The sequence below is a fragment of the Nuphar pumila genome, chromosome 3 (assembly GCF_984573655.1).
Source record: "Nuphar pumila chromosome 3, dmNupPumi1.hap1.1, whole genome shotgun sequence".
Classification (NCBI taxonomy): Eukaryota; Viridiplantae; Streptophyta; class Magnoliopsida; order Nymphaeales; family Nymphaeaceae; genus Nuphar; species Nuphar pumila.
The window spans coordinates 74,583,550-74,601,269 of NC_143251.1; the positions used below are offsets into that span (position 1 = coordinate 74,583,550).

The window sequence follows — 17,720 nt, forward strand, 5'->3', positions numbered from 1 at the left end:
GAGAATAATAGGTGTTAGTCTTGGCTTGGCTCGTCTAGGCTCATTTAGATGAGCTTATATAGGATTTATGTGTGATACATGTTTAAAAAACTTATGAAAACTCAATCAGTTTAATTGGGTATGTAGGCAACCAAGAAGTCAGGGTCTCCATTTTCACTATGGACCCTATAAAAATTGGTTTTTTCATTTAACAAGCCAGCTCGTGACTTGGTGCGTGTGTCTCTCATACAAGCTCGAGTTTGGCTTGGATCGCACGATCCAAGGGAGCCCATCCGAGCAGTGACTTATTGGAAACAATCCAAGCCTGACCAACCCTTGTTTGGTTCGTTCGGCTCATTTACTAGCCCTAGTTTGATGTACCGACCAGCTGATGACTCGGCTTAGTTCAGCTCATCAACAACTTGTTTATGATCAGTTCATATAACTAATGAGACAGGTCACAAGCAGCTCGTTTAACTTAAATGAGTCAAGTTCAAGCATAGGGTATTCAGCTTTTGTGTGTGTGAAAATTTGTTAAACTAGTTTTTTAGGTTTTTTTGTTTTATTTTTTCATTTTGACTATACAAATACAATTTATGTTCTTGATTTATATGGAACAGCTCTTTGAGCATTTGATTCCGACACATAGGTAGGTTTTTATATAGTTAAAAAAATCTTCATAAATTTCCGAGGCTTCAAATGCTCTTTTTTATCTAAAAACCATGATTCAAATGTCGATTCAACCATGCTGATGCACCTATAGAGTTAGATTTGTGAAAGAAAAAAAAAACTGTTTCAATGCTATTATCCACAACAGCTAGTTGGTCCGACCTGAATAGTCAAGTTGTATGTAGCCGACCTGAATCCTCTTGCTCTGCATGCTACTTGTAGCAGCTGCAAGACTGCAACCAAAAGCTATCGTGTTTGGGTTTGAAAGGTTGACCTATTGGGGAATCTCCGGATCTATGAACTCTTAAAATAGGTTAGGCACCAACGGGGGCTCCACTTGTCCGTTAGGAGCAGCTAGTGCACGTCACTTGTGTTGAAACATTGCAGGTTCAAAACCCAATGGTATGGTTGTATAACTGGTAGGGGGTCTGCCTAACCCGAGCTTGCCTTTCCAAAAAAAAAAAAATAGGATAGGCAAGCTGAACATGAAAACAAGCATTTGGTTCTACTCGACTCGTATAGGCTTGCTTAACTTGTAATGAATATATTTTATATATGCTAGATATTTAATGGCCCGTCCATATATGGTCGAACCTAGATAAATCATTTTTTATATGAATTTTTTGACACATAAAAAAATAAAGTCATACAAATATATATATATATATAATATTATATTTTATTTTTAAACTATACAACTAAATAACTAATGAAAATAAATACCCTTTTATCTGGCTTAATATATATTTAAATTTAAACATAATGGCCCATCCATATGCACAGGCTTAGATTATGATAAATAAGATGAATAAATACATAAGAAAAAATGTATGCATTTCAAACACAACTTTTTTTTTTATGGCCAATGAGAAAGGAGAGAGAAGTGACGAGATATTTGAGGAGAGAGATTCTCATCCTATTACTATTGTGTGTGTATGAGAGAGAGAGAGAGAGTTATATTTGGTAATTTAAGGGTTTTTGAAAATTTATAAAATGCCATGTAAGTAAGACTTTTTTTTTAAACTATATAAAAAAGGGCAAACATATTTTTAATGACAGTCAGAAAACATGATAAGGATGTTAAAAAAAAGTAATCAAACATCAAATTTTTTATACCTATAACGCTTATTTTAGCTTTTATAATATGTAGGATTTAGAATCAGGATTAGTATTTTGAATCATATATTATAGATGGTTAAGTGGGGCTTAGCAAAGCTCAATGTTTTTTTTGTCACATATAACATTATAGGTGTTACCTGCATGTTTTTTATTGGAACCCTCTTTTAGATTGTTAGAATCCCACTTATGTGTAGATTTTTTCAACAATGCAAAAATCAATAGCCATAAATGCACCGTTTTTTCTTAACACTAAGGGGGCGTTTGCATATCGCACAAGGAGGCTCTGCTCCTCCTCCTTCCACGGTAAATGAATCAGACCCCAGCAAGAAACGTTTTCGCTGAAAGGGGGGATCTATCGTTGATTTTGGGGCTCCTTTTCTGCGAGAAAAGGGATCCCCATGTTTGTGTTGCTGTTGTGTGTTTGGGCGGAAAGCTCTAGCTTTTCACGGCCTAAGTGTTTGCTTGCAAGTTAATTTAGAGTTTGAATTTTTATGACTTGATCTTTGAAATAATGTATTTATTGTAGAAATAAACCAGTATGGGCTTGGCTTAGTAGCTTAGAGTTCAAATTCTATTATTTTCCATTTTAAAAGAAGCTTTTTTTATCGTGAATGAGCTAGCTTGAGCCCTGCTCGTTCAATTCGTGCTCACCTTTGTCACAGGGCTGCATCATTTTGGCTGTGTCCCTGCTGACAAGCGGATTGGGACACGACTTATATGGCCAATGTTAATGTTTTTAATAATTTTTATTATATTTTAATGAAAAAGTATTTTAATTATTAAAATATCAAAATAATCTTTATTGATTAAAAAAATAACAAATACCATGTCCTCATGTCCCTATCCGTGGACCAGCCCAGGCCCTACTCCCTGACTCTTGAGCAGGGAAAACGGAAAACCAAAAACGAGGTTTTTCTAGTACATATAAAAAAAATGGGAAACGAACCAGGAAAAGATTTGAAAAACGTTTAAGAAAAAATAATGTAACAAATTAATGAAACAAAAAATAAAAAACACAGACCCCACGAAAGGGAAATGTGAGGAAAACACATGAGAAATATTTTCCCCACGTTATGGAAATGTATTTTTCATAGAAACACGTTTCTTATGAATTCTTTGAAGTTTCTCAAATGTTTGGAAAATGCATGGTTTCTCGCTTTGGAAACGGTTTTCCACCCTTATAGCGTTTCCCGTCAAGGCCCGTCAAAGGGTTTCGATTCTTTTCCTCCCAGAATTCTCTCTGGAAAGCCATCTAGGGTTTCCTCTCTCTCTCTCTCTCTGGTGCAACAATCGTTCTTTCAGGAAGGAGGTGGGGGGAGAGCGATGGGAGGGCATGGAGGGCTCAACATCCTTCCTCAGAAGAGGTGGAACGTCTACAACTACGAGAATCGGGAGAAGGTCCGGCGAGACGAGGAGGCAGCGGCCAAGGAGGAGCAGTTGAAGCAGGATCAGGCGAGGAGGCGGGACGCCGAGTTCCGCCTCGATAGGCTCAAGGCCATGAGAGGCCTCCCCAGAAACCCTAACCCTACCGCCCCCTCTTCCATCGAGGAGGAGTCCGAGGGTTCGAATTCCAGGCACATCAATCTCTTCGAAGGTCTCCATAGCTTCCCCTTCGGCGGCGGTGAAGGCGAGAAGGAACGGTCCGACGACCAGAAGAGCGGCCTCCAGAAGAAGAGGAGGAGGGAGGAGCCCGCCCCCCCTAGGGTTTTGACGGCGGAGGACGAGAAGTACCGGATGGGGTATGGGGTCGCCGGAAAGGGCGTCAAGGAGCCCTGGTACCTCTCGCGAACGCTCGGCGGTGCGGCCGATTCGCGGATGGAGGAAGCTAACGGCGACCGCTCCGAACGACGGTCGAATGGTTTGTGAATGACTCATTCAGCTTTTCCTTTAGTTTAATTACTAGGTTGTTTTTTATCAATTTGGAACCATGCGTGCATTTCTCTTTTGAGGTGGACCGATTCAATCTTTATTGGGCCTCTGTGCGTTTCTAGGGCTTGGAAATTCAAATAATTCACAGAGATATTTGGGTTTTTTTCTTCGATATTAGAAAAACCTTTTTTTCCATCGTGATTTTAAGTAATTCTTCTTCTTCTTGTTGTTATTCCCTTGGTTTTGTTGTCTGGAATCCTCTATAATAATTCTTCTTCTTTTTCTTAGTCTTGTGCCGTTCTTTTTGTTTTGTTGGTGTTGTTTGGAGAAAGTCATTTGTGTATATATATTGTGGTTTGCATTGCAGAATCCGTGAAGAAGGTGGGAAAGAAGTCGATTCAAGAACTGAGGGAAGAAAGGATGAAGAGGGAGAAACAAGAGAAGGAAAGGACTCAATTGCTGCTATCTAGGACTAAGGAAAAATCTGATAGACAGGGTAGGAAATATTCAAGGTGAAACAATTTTCTTTTCCCTCTCTCTCTTTGCTTGATAGATTTCTAATTGTGTATGTTCTCTTTTCATTATGCAAGTTGTACATTTTGCAAAAGATGCAGTTGAATAGTGGAAATGGAAAAATGAGAGAGAAAATAGATCTTGTATTTGTATTTTGTATAGTGTTTTACAATGTTGGTGCTCGTGTAATAAGATTGTTAGATTAGCTACTCTGCCTTTAGCAAAAAATTGACAACTCAAGATTTTTTTCATTCGAGGAATTGGCCACATAATTCAGTGTTGTCTTTCATCATGGATAAGGTTTTGGAGGATAGTAGAATTTTGAAACTCTTAAATTTGCAAGCCTTCTCGTGGCTGGTCCAGGTAGGGTTTGACTTGATGATGATGTTTATTCCATTTTTTTTTTTTGCAGTTCAATGGACTCTCAAAATGGTAACTTGACAGTTCATGCATCAACTAACACAGTTTTGTTGCTTACATTTGAAACTTGAGATCATTGGAGCTTCTTTTCCCTTTTCTTGCACTAGTATTCCTAATTTTTCCTTTACTCCCCCCAGCTTCCCAGCGAACTCTTGTGGCTGACATAAGGATGTTAAAATGTAAACACAAAGATCCCATTGTGTGTATGTCTCTCTCTCTCTCTCTCTCTCTCTATATCTATATATATATCTATATATATATATATATATATATATATATATATATCATAATACCCGAAAAGGGTATTTCTGTAATTTCCAGTTTTATGCATATTCCACTTGGAATATGCTTGTATTTCATTTTTTATTTTTATTTTTTATGTCGTCAACACCTTGGGGGCCTCCCAATAGAGTCATTGGGGGCTCCCAATGACGCCTTTGGGAGCCCCAAGGTGGTCCCTTTAGCACTTGTATAAATAGGGGTGTTTCCCCATTGTATTTTCCAAGCTTGAGAGTCTCAAGCATTGCCCTCTTTCAATAGATACATGCCTTTGTGCATGTTTGCTTATTTTTACGCTTTTGTGCATATTGGTTCAAGTGTTGTGTGAGTACATTTGTGCACATCTTTTTCAAGGTATTTGTGATTGTATGTGTATTGTCTCTTTGTAGACATTTTCACATGGTATCAGAGCTCGATTAAAGATAAAAGATCGTGTGATTCTTCGCTTTGTCGGTGCCTCGAAAAGTGTGCCTTTAATTTTTTGAAGATTGAAGTGGTGGATTCACTTCCTGCAATATTTTAGAATGGCCTTGTGACAAGTAAGACTTAAAAATCTTATTGTGGTATATATTTTTTCTTACATCTTTTCTCTCTAATGGGTGAAAAAGAGTCTCATTTCGCTCCCGGTTTTAAACTAAATGGCTCCAACTATCACGTTTGGGCCGTGAACATGGAGACTCATATTAAAGGGAAAGGTCTTTGGGGTTATGTGCAAGGCATAGTCCCGGAACCAGAACCAAAAATCACCATGATAAACGAAGGTGAAATCAAGATCCTTGAGGGGGACGAAAGAACCAAAGCCCTTGAGGATTATTCTAAGAAACACGATGAATGAGAAATGAAGAATTTTAAGATTCTTTCTTGGATTTTTTAAGAAACTCCGCCTGTGTAGTTATACACTGCCGGTCCCAAGCCCGGATAAAGGAGGAGGATTGCGGTAGGCCTGTGACAGCCAGCATAAAAACTTTGTCATATCCTATGAAAATGAACCAATATGAGAATTTCGCTGGGGCGTTCCCTACTGAGCGACGCGCTGTACTCTCTAGGCCCAGAGGCAGTGATAAATGTGCAAGGGTTGCTAGGTCGTCGCCCAGACGCGACGCGTCACACCGGCGCCCGGGTGTGGTGTCAAATAGGCAAGGGTTCCCTCACTTTGTTGGACGGGTGGGGGTAAAGAAGTTAGTCCAAGACCATAAAATTAGGTTAGCCACTTGGAACATAGGGTCTTTAACTGGTAAGTTGGTAGAGTTAGTAGATGTTATGTGTAGGAGAAAGATTGATATTTTATGTCTTCAAGAGACCAAATGGGTAGGTGAGAAAGCTAAAGTGATAGAACCTTGGGGATATAAGATTTGGTATACAGGAATAAATAGGAATAGGAATGGAGTAGGGATTGTTATGAGTCGTCAGTTTATAGATAATGTAGTTGAGGTCCGTAGGAAGGGTGATAGAATTTTACTTATTAAATTAGTATTAGGTACGGATATTATTAATATTATTAGTGTTTATGCACCTCAAGTAGGTTTAGATGATTCCATTAAGCATCAATTTTGGGAAGATTTAGATGGAGTAGTACAAGAGACATCTTATGGAGAAAAGCTTTTCATCGGCGGTGACCTTAATGGACATGTAGGCATTAGTAGGGATGGATTTGAGAATATCCATGGAGGCTATGGTATAGGAGAAAGAAATGAAAGTGGAGAAAGGATTTTAGATTTTTGTTTGTCCTATGATATGATCTTAGCAAACACTTGGTTTAGGAAGAGGGAGTCTCACCTAGTAACATTTAAAAGTGGGGTTAATACGAGTCAGATAGATTTTTTCCTACTTAGAAAGAGAGATAGGGGTTGTTGCATCGATTGTAAGGTTATACCAGGAGAAAGTGTAGCTACACAACATAGAGTCTTAATTTTAGATCTTAGAATTAGACAATGCCGCAAAAGGGATAGACATAGGATAGATCCTAGAATTAAGTGGTGGGCACTGAAAGGAGCTAAACAAGGAATGTTTGTAGAGCAGGTAGTTAAGGAAGTTGATTGGTGTCTCGAGGAGGATTCAGAATCAATGTGGAATAAGATAGCGGGTGGTGTGAGAAAAGTAGCTAAGGAGGTATTGGGTGAGTCTAAAGGCGGTGCACCACTAGGTAAGGATACATCATGGTGGAACGAGGATGTCAAATTAGCTATTAAGGTTAAAAGAGAGTGTTATAGAAATCTAAGTAAGAGTCGTGATAATGAGAATTTGGAGAAGTATATGATAGCAAAGAAGGAAGCTAAAAAAGTTGTTCGAAACGCGAGGGCTAAGGTATATAAGGAGGTTTATGACAAGTTGGATACCAAAGAAGGCGAGAAGGATATTTATAGGCTTGCAAAGATGAGAGATAGGAAATCGAAGGATTTGGGTATGGTTAGATGTATCAAAGATGAAACGCAAAGGGTTTTAGTCAAAGATGAGGAGATTAAGGAGAGATGGAAAGATTATTTTGATAAGCTATTTAATGATAGTCATGCTCAAGATCTTGGAGACTTCTCCATTCCTTTTCATGAGATAAATCGTGACTTCATGCGCAAGATTCAAAAGAAAGAAATTGCAGAGGCTTTGAAGAAAATGAAATCAAGAAGGGCAGTTGGCCCAGATGGTATACCTATCGAGGCTTGGAAATGCTTGGGAGAGAAAGGTTTAGAATGGTTGACAAATCTTTTTAACTTGATTTGGCGAACAAATAAGATGCCTAATGAGTGGAGGAAGAGTACTTTGGTGCCTTTATATAAGAATAAGGGTGATATACAAGATTGCACAAACTATCGTGGTATAAAACTCATGAGTCATACTATGAAACTTTGGGAGAGGGTGATTGAGTCTAGGTTGAGGAAGGTTGTCATGATATCGGAGAATCAATTTGGTTTTATGCCTGGAAGATCAACTATGGAAGCTATACATCTTCTTAGACAACTTATTGAAAGATATAGAGAGAGGAACAAAGATTTGCATATGGTTTTTATTGATTTAGAGAAGGCATACGATAGAGTACCTAGGGACGTTCTCTGGTGGACAATGATGAAGAAAGGTGTTTCTCTCAAGTACATTAGTATAATTAAAGATATGTATGAAGGAGTAGTAACCAATGTCCGCACTTGTGGAGGGGTGACAACCAATTTCCCGATAACGGTTGGGTTACATCAAGGATCTGCTTTAAGCCCTTTCCTATTTGCAATAGTGATGGATGAGCTTACGAGATCAATTCAAGAAAATGTACCGTGGTGTATGTTGTTTGCTGATGATATTGTTTTGATTGATGAGTCTAGAGCTGGGGTTAATGCTAAGTTAGAATTATGGAGACAGACATTGGAAGCTAGAGGTTTTAAGTTGAGTAAGAGTAAGACTGAATATATGGAATGTCGGTTTAGTAAGCAACGAAGTAGTGATGGGAGTGTAGTGAAGCTTGGTGAGCAAGATATACCGGTGAATGATTATTTCAAATATTTGGGATCCATCATTCAAAAGTATGGAGAAATTGATGGAGATGTAAATCATAGGATAAAGGTTGGGTGGATGAAATGGAAAAGTGCTACTGGAGTGTTGTGCGATCGTAGAATGCCATTGCGGTTGAAGGGAAAGTTTTATAGGACGACTATTAGACCCGCTTTACTATATGGTACGGAATGTTGGGCTGCCAAGAGACATCATATTCAAAAAATGAGTGTAGCTGAGATGCGGATGCTTAGATGGATGTGTGGAAATACAATAAAAGATAAGATTCGGAACGAAGAGATACGTAAGAAGGTAGGTGTTGCACCCATTGAAAATAAGATGCGAGAGAATCGTTTACGGTGGTTTGGACATATTCGGCGAAGGCCTAATGATGCTCCAGTTAGAAGGTTGGAGAAATGGGAAAATATATTAGTTAAAAGAGGTCGGGGTAGGCCTAGGAAGACTTGGATGGAGATGATAGGAAAGGATATGAATGCTTTGAACCTCACCGAGGACATGGCGTTGGATAGAAATGATTGGAGGAAAAGGATTCATGTGGAAGACCCAAAATGAATTTCTTTTTTGGTTCATATCGCTGACCCCAATTGTTTTGGGATGAAGGCGTAGTTGTTGTTGTTGTTGTTGTTGTTTCTTGGATTTTTTCATCCGTTGAGACTAAGATTAATGCCAACATTATTAAATTTAAGAAAGCTTCGGAGGCTTGGCATTATCTTGAGAAAATGTATACGTCAAGGGATTTATCCCATAAATACTACATTCAAAAGAAGGCTCTTACTCTTTGTCAATGTGACATGACCATTAGGGAATATTTCGCCGATCTTCTTCCATTTAGGATGAGCTTGCTGTGCTCGAACCAAAATGGAGTGGAGAGGCGATTGAACTTCGTCAGAAACAACTAGAAGAAGATTGATTCTTCAATTTTTTGAATGGGTTAAGACTCGAATTTGAGCAAATAAGGTCTTCTCTTTTGTCATCTTTTACTCCTTCTCTTGAGGATGTTCTCACCAAACTAAGTGGTGAAGAAACCCGTATGGGTATAAGTAAGCAAGGGCCAAATGTGCTTGCGGTTCTCACTAACTCCGATGCCAATGATGAAGTCAATGCAGTATCTAGGCCCGAAAATAATGTAAGAACCTATTGTCCTCCTCACTGTAAAACGCAAAATCAAGGAGGAAATAGTGGACAAGGAGGAAGGATTATAGCAAGATTGTTTGTCATTTTTTGTAAAGAACCGGGGCATATCAAACCCATATGTCCCAAATGGAAGAAATTGCTAGCCATGGCTACCACTGCTCAACCGCAAAAGGGGGAGACACCTTCAAGTGAATCTCTTTTACTAAACCAACTAGTGGAAGCTCTCCAACCTCTCCTCAAGGTATTCGGAGCCATCATATCTACCTTCTCTCCTCCAGGTAAAATCTCTTGGCTTTTGGATTCAGGTGCGTCCTTTCATATGTCTCCAAACATGTATTCTCTTTCCGATTATTCGAAAAATATTTTCCCATCCTTCGTTTTTACTGCGGATGGAACTTCTCTCAAAATAAAAGGTATTGGTAATTTTGAAACTCAAGATTTTTTCATTCTCAAAATTAGATTTATACCAAAATTAAACTTGAATCTTCTCTCCGTTTCTCAACTCTCGGACCATGGATGTGATATTAAATTTTCTTTTGATAAATGTTTAATACAGGATTGTCGGTCCGGAAAATTGATTGGGGAAGGCTCTAGAAAGGGAGACTTATATTATATGGACTCTCGTCAAGTTCCTAAAAATTCTTTTTGTAATATTGTCCGACATAAGGTTATAAATGTTTGGCACAAAAGACTTGGTCATCCCAATATTACCAAGTTATCTTATTTGCATTTTGCTAAGAATCTTTATAAAAATACTTTCTCCTGTAATGATTGTATTCTTGGAAAAATGAAAAGTATGCCTTTTGAACAAATATCCATGTTTACTTCTAAATCTTTTAAAATTGTTCATTCAGATGTTTGGGGACCGGCACCGGTTGTTTCAAAAGGAGGGTTCTCCTATTATGTAATTTTTTTAGATGATTTCTCTAGGTACTCTTGGATATATTTCCTTCGACATAAGCATGAAGTCTTTTCATGTTTTAAATCGTTTCATGTGATGATTAAGAATCAATTTAATTGTAACCTAAAGATATTTAGAAGTGACTCCGGAGGAGAATATCTCTCCAACGAATTCAAGATGTACCTTGTGGATAATGGTATTGTTCATCAAAGGTCATGTCCTAAAACTCCTCAACAAAACGAATTGGCTGAAAGAAAACATAGGCATATCATTGAAACCACCTGAACTCTCCTCATATCTCAAAATATTCCAAAAAACTTTTGGGTCGAAGCAGCCCTTCCGTTTACCTTATCAATCGTTTACCATCAAGGAACTTGGGTAAAATCTCTCATTTTGAAGTGTTATATAAAAGGGAGCCTGATTATAGAAGACTAAGAGTCTTTGGTTGTAAATGTTTTATTCTTACAGATAAGAATGATAAACTTTCTCCTAAAGCTATTCCTTGTGTTTTTCTTGGATATTCGGAGACTAAAAAAGGGTTTCAATGTTACGATTCTAGAAACGATAAATTATATGTTTCAAAAAATGTGTCGCTTTTTTGGAAAATGAAAATGGCTTTGAAAGAAATACTTCTCACCATAAAAATATGGACCATTCTTTCTTATTTGACTTGTTATCTAGTAATGATGACTTGTCTAGTGATGACGAAATATCATCAAACCATGATAGTGATATAGGATATTAATGAACTTAACTCACCCAATGTTCAAAGAGATAGAACCTCAAATGACCCAATAACCTACTCTCGTAGAAATCGAGATACTTTCAAAAGTGCTATTGAGCAGTATAGTGAGTCTATTCCCACTTATGATCACAGACAATCTGAAATATATATAGGAAGCCTCCATCTCGATTTGTCTCCTTTGATTCTTTTTCACCTAAATATAGGGCTTGTCTTAGTGCCATCCATTCTTATTTTGAACCTAGAAACTTCGAGGAAGCCAAACAATGTGTAGAATGGCAAAAAGCTATGAAAAATGAACTCAGAGCTCTTAGGAAAGCTGAGATGTGGGAATTTCAAACTCTACCTGTTGGAAAGAAAACTATAGGTTGTCGTTGGGTATTTAAAGTTAAGACTAAGAGCGATGGATCTTTGGAAATGTATAAGGCTCGCTTAGTCACGAAAGGGTATGAGCAAGAATATGGCATTGACTATGAAGAGACATTTGCTTGCGTAGTTCGAATGGTTACAGTCAGATGTCTTATCACTATTGCATCTATTAAAAAATGAAACATTTTTCAAATGGATGTAAAAAATATTTTTCTAAATGGTGATCTTAATGAAGAAGTGTATATGGATGTCCCACCAGGTATGAAAATTCCTAAAGATAAAGTTTTTCGCCTTCGAAAAGCTCTTTATGGGTTGAAACAGACTCTCAAAGCCTGGTATGGCAGATTTAACAATGTAATGATAGAAAATGGATTTTCTTCTTGTTATACTGATACTGCATTATTCATTAGAAAATCTAATGCAGGGATTGTGATATTATTACTTTATGTTTATGATATGTTAATCACAGGTAATGATGTCGAAGGAATCAAGGGTATTAAATTCGTCTTGACTTCGAAATTTGAAATGTCAGACTTAGGTTTTCTAACATATTTTTTTGGAATTGAGATTGCTTATTCTCAACGTGGTTATTTTCTATTTCAGACTAAACTTGCTTGTGAGATTATTGACAGGTCAGGAATATTCGATGACAAAATTTGTGAAACCCCTGAAATAGTGGGCTCAAAAATGAAGATTGATGATGGGATTCCTCTGACCGATCCTACTCCTTATAGGCAACTGATAGGCTCGTTGATGTATCTCAGCATCACTCGGTCTGATTTGACTCATGCAATCCACATTGCTAGTCAGTTTCAGCATGCTCCCACAACGGTTCACATGAGTATTGTTCTTCGTATCATTAGATATCTAAAGGGAATTGTAAATAAGGGAGTATTTTTGTCTTCTTCTGAATTAAAGTTAATTGCTTATACTGACTCATATTGGGGAGGTGACCCTAATAATCATCACTCTACCACTGGTTTCTGTGTTTTCTTAGGTGAGTCTTTGATTTCTTGGAAATGTAAAAAGCAATAGAAGGTCTCTCTGTCCTCCACCGAAGTAGAATATAGAGCTATGGCGTCTACCACCATGAAAATTGTATGGATTCGACGTCTTCTAGAAGATATGAGAGTTTACATTGGAGAACCAACAAAGTTATGTTGTTGACAACAAAAGTGCAATTTATATTGCCAAGAATCACAATTTTCATGAGCGAACAAAACATATAGAGATGGACTGCCATTATGTCAGAGAGGAATACTTGAAGAAGGTCATTGATCTCCCGTATGTGACGTCTGAATATCAATTGACGGACTTCTTCACTAAAGCACTTTGTTCGCCCAGGTTTCACTTCCTTCTTGGCAAACTTGCGGTCATCACACCGTAAGTTTGAGGTGGGGTGTTAAAATGTAAACCCAAAGATCCCATTCTACGCATATATATATATATATATATACTTTTATTATAATACCCGAAAAGGGTATTTCTGTAATTTTCAGTTTTGAGCATATTCCACTTGGAATATGCCTGTATTTCATTTTTTATTTTTCCATTTTTATTTTTCTATTTCATTTTTTATTTTTATTTTTTATGTCGTTGTCGTCACCTTGGGGGCCTCCCAATAGAGTCGTTGGGGGCTCCCAACGACTACTTTGGGAGCCCCAAGGTGGTCCCTTTAGCACTTGTATAAATAGGGGTGTTTCCTCGTATTTTTCAAGCTTGAAAGTCTCAAGCATTGCCCTCTTTCAATAGATATGCATGTTTGCTTATTTTTACACTTTTGTGCATATTGGTTCAAGTGTTGTGTGAGTACATTTGTGCACATCTTTTTCAAAGTATTTGTACTTGTATGCGTATTGTCTCTTTGTAGACATTTTCACAAAGGACCATAGCCAATTTGTTACAACCTTACAGGTGTATCTACCTGATGATACAATCCATCGAAACGTCATTAGTTATGATACAATCCATCAAAACGTCATTAGTTTCTGATATTGCTTAGACAATGTGACCTGCCTTCACATTTTTAAAACTCAAGCTCAACTTTTGTCATTCTGCATTATGTGAGATCTATGTCATATATGTGGTGGGAGGGTATCAGAGCCGGACCTGTAAAGAGGCCAATGAGGCTTGGGCCTCAGGGCCCCTGGGCCCAAAAAAAATTTAGGGGCCCATTTTTAAGGCCAATGAGTATTGTTTAGGTATTTTATATAAATAATTTATATATTTTTATTTAATATAATATAAATATTTGAAATATTATATTTATTTAATGTGAATGCAAATTTTATTGTTATTTTGATTCTTTAAAAAAAATTCGGAGGAGCTGCCCCCGAACTCCTACTATTAATAGGGGGCCCATTTTTTCCCTCCGCCTCAGGCCCCATAAAACACAAGTACGGCTTTGGAGGGTATATATATATATAACAGATAACAATAACACTAATGAAATAAAAAGCAATTATCATATCATCAATTATTCATTCATGCAATAAATCAAATTAACAATCTACAATTCTATTCTTCATCATAAAAACTAACATCACAATTAAATCAACCTAAATATATTATTAAAACAATCAAACAAGTATATGATTAAAATATACTGATTAAAATTGAGTGTCATGCAATGCAATTAAGTGTTGCTCTTATCCCAGCTTCTGACTAAAATTGAATGTATATGCTTAAAAAATTCAGAATCATCTAATTCAGTATTTTTTGCATCATGCTTGAAAAACTACAACTTGTATTTTTTCAATTATATTATCCCACATTTTATAAACTTTGTGAAGCGTGGGCTCATCTTTGTCAATTTCTATCAGCATTTCTCAAATAAGTTGCGTAAACTCAAGAAAGTATACGACTCTATTTCAAAACTCATTATCAATAATGAATTTCTTAATTTCTTGAGCTTTGACAACATCATCAGTATGATAGAATGTTCAGTTCTCATCAGTCACCATGTTAACCATGTCATTCTTGACTTCTTTAATTCTTTTCACCGTCACAATAATGGACGCAAAATGTGTTTCACCAATCTTCAACAATTTTAGATTAAAATGCCTATTAAATATGACATTAGCATAATGGTGGTTAACAACAAAATTCTTAATGCTTTTGATATTTTTTGTAATTCTTCGATAAATTATCATAGAGCATATGTTGGTGAATTTTCTTTTTATTTGGGGTTGCAGATGATCTTGAGGGTCAGATTCGAGTTGTGTGCTACACAGAGAGTTCAAAAAATATGAGGATACTCACTCTCCAAACTCAATGTTGCACTTTTACAAATTAGAGCGTGTGTGTGATGATTTGCACTATTTTTTTATTACCCACTTCTTTTATTACTTCTATAAACAATCCCTTCAAATAATCAACATTTTTATATTGCCCAGATGCATCAATTGCTTTCAAGAATATTGGGTCACTAAGCGAAGGAACAATAATATTAAATAGTGAACGCCTTTGAATATTTGTCCACTCATAAGAAACAATGAAAACTACGTTTTGTTCCTATGAAAAATTCTTAATCTCTAGCAATCTCTCAATATTTTCCTTATCTTGTGCAAGAATTGTAGTTCATATTTTTTCTGAGCTTGAAGGTACATACCCATTCAAGTTAAAATTTGTCGGAAAAGTAATTAAATACTTCCAATAAGGATTTCTAACTGCATTAAATGAAAGTGAACTAAAATAAAAATACCTCTCTACTCTGTCCATCTTCTCCCCTTCATATGTATTGAATGATGCTTGTATCGTTCCTCTTCATGTACCTTCTATATGCATGTTTTTTTATCATCTTCTTGGTGGCTTAAAAAGGGTATACTAATTGCACAATAACCACTCATTGTCTTCATCTTTTCATATTCATTTTATATTTTTTTATTTTGTATCTGCACTCAACTCTTTTTTATCATGAAATGTCATGTCCTGATATCTTCAATAAATGAGCCTTAAACTCTTATATAAGACCCAACAGAATCTCTCTCACAAAGTTTTCACCACCTCCTCGAGCTTTTTCAAGCTTATCCACATATGCCCATAGTGGGCCTCTATCATCACATGATGCAACCAACAAACTAGAATCAACGCTCCCACTACCACTACTAGCAATGCTAGCAGCAAAACGTACATGTGAGGATGAAGATGACACAATTCCTTTTTCTTTGTTTGCGAGTCTTTTTTCTTTATTTGTCATTTTCTTCCTTAAAACAAAAAAAAATTATTATATTGAAATAAAATTCATATCAGGTTCGATAGAGACTGGGTTCGACAACCCAGGGATGAGAGTCGAACCCAGCCCAGAAGAGCTGGGTTCGACAACCCAGGGTGCTGGGAGCCGAACCCAGCCTAACAGGACTGGGTTCAACAGCCCCGGGTGCTGGCAACTGAACTCAGCCCTTCAAGGCTGGGTTCGACAATGAGCAATCCAGTCATGCAGAGCTGGGTACGACAACAAGCAACCCAGCCCTGCACGGCTGGGTTCGATAGCGCAGAACTCAGCAGGGCGGGGTTGCCAAGAGAGAGAGAGAGACATACCTTGCAGTTGTCGGAGGAGAGCTCAGATTGAAGGAGAGGAGGAGTCTCTTGAAGGAGAAGAATAGGAGAGGTGTTGGGGTCGATTTTTTGCCCTAATCCCCCACCCAGCCCCTTTCATCATTTTTTTTCTGGTCCAGGATTGGACAATTATGACCGCACCCAGAGTCGGCTTGACCGCACCGGGTGCCGCACCTGAGTCGTGTTGCGTCGATGCAGGTGTGGCACCTTGTTGGCCGAATCCCTGCGACATAGTGTGAGATTCATGCTTCACTCTGTGTGTGTGTTTACATCTTTTGACACAAAAATACCAACACAGACCGTGAATATGCTACAACCTTTATGGACACAGTCAGATCTATGTTGAACACTGTCAGCTCCATGTATTTCTTAATGATATTGAATTTATGCTTGGTAACTTGTAAAAGAACTGGAGTGCATACTGTGTAACATGGATACTTCAAAATGCCCAGTATGCCCATGTTGAGGCTAATACAGTTTGATGTTAGGTGCTTGTGGTTACTTCCATATATGTGTATTACATGTTTTTCAGATTTTTTTCATCATTTTCAGTGATCTCTCTCTCTCTCTCTCTCTCTCTCTCTCTCTCTCTCTCTATATATATATATATATATATATATATATATATATATAAAAGTTGACAATATCAAAGTAAATAATAATATCCTAACAAATGGCTCAAGTAAAATGTAGATACATGTATAACATATCGTCATTGTTGAACAAATGTGATATATTACCGAAAAAGAGAATTTTTCTTGATAATTTCATTTTTTACTTTTTTTGTGCAATTTAGAAATGATATTATTCCTTTTTTTGTTTTGATAGCTTTTCTTCCTTTTTTTATATCATTATGAACAAAAATTTACTAAAAAATATACCTTTTCTTATATATCGTTTAGTTTTTTGTTTTCTTTTCTCAATGCCAAGTATTTTCTGATGATCTCCTGAGATTTATAAAAAACCATTTGTGTTGCTCAAATGGTAAGATACTGCATGCCCATACTCCTTAACCCTGCTTTTCATACAATTGTCATGTGTCATGTTGTATCCTTTGCAACACCTAATGTGTTAAATATTGGAGTGTGCTGCACAAAAGCATGGGTACCTCAAAACTTCTGTAGGTTGATGGTTTACCTCACAATTAGAACCTTCTATTCTCTTATTTTTTTTAATATTAATATAGGAAGAGGGATAACAGATCAAGAGTTGGAAAAGATCGTCGACAATTCCAAATCCATGATCAATACATTCCTGGATGAATGTTTCCTACCAAAAAATTTTTTTTTTACTCCCCACCACCATCCATCTCACCACCACCCTCCTCTCTCATTTTTTCACATTTTCTACTGTGATTTTCTCACTTTCTTTTGGACAACTCATATAAAAAACTCTCATAAGCAACACTTTTTTTTTCCTATGAGAGTTTTTCTCTCTTCCAAACGTGCCCTAAGATCACCAGTAGTTTCTTTCTCTGGGTCAAGGAATGTATTGATGGTTTGCTCATAAGAGGTGGTTTTGGATCTTAGGTTGAGACAACGTATTATTAATCGCCGACCCCAATTGTTTTGGGATGAAGGCGTAGTTGTTGTTGTTGATGATGATGATGATTTCTTGGACTCCCATCCTTGTCTGAGATCAAATTAGGAGATTCTCTGGAAGAAATATGGACTTCGG

At 37.1% G+C, this 17,720-nt stretch overlaps 1 protein-coding gene across 1 annotated transcript; it reads left to right on the forward strand.

Annotated features, from left to right (window-relative positions):
* Positions 1-2,981: 2,981 nt before the first annotated feature.
* On the forward strand, positions 2,982-4,283 carry LOC149843028 (leukocyte receptor cluster-like protein). The gene is made up of 2 exons (XM_090001671.1): positions 2,982-3,625; positions 4,004-4,283. The coding sequence occupies exons 1-2, from the start codon at positions 3,091-3,093 to the stop codon at positions 4,150-4,152; spliced, it is 684 nt and encodes a 227-aa protein (XP_089857797.1). The 5' UTR covers positions 2,982-3,090; the 3' UTR covers positions 4,153-4,283.
* Positions 4,284-17,720: the final 13,437 nt, after the last annotated feature.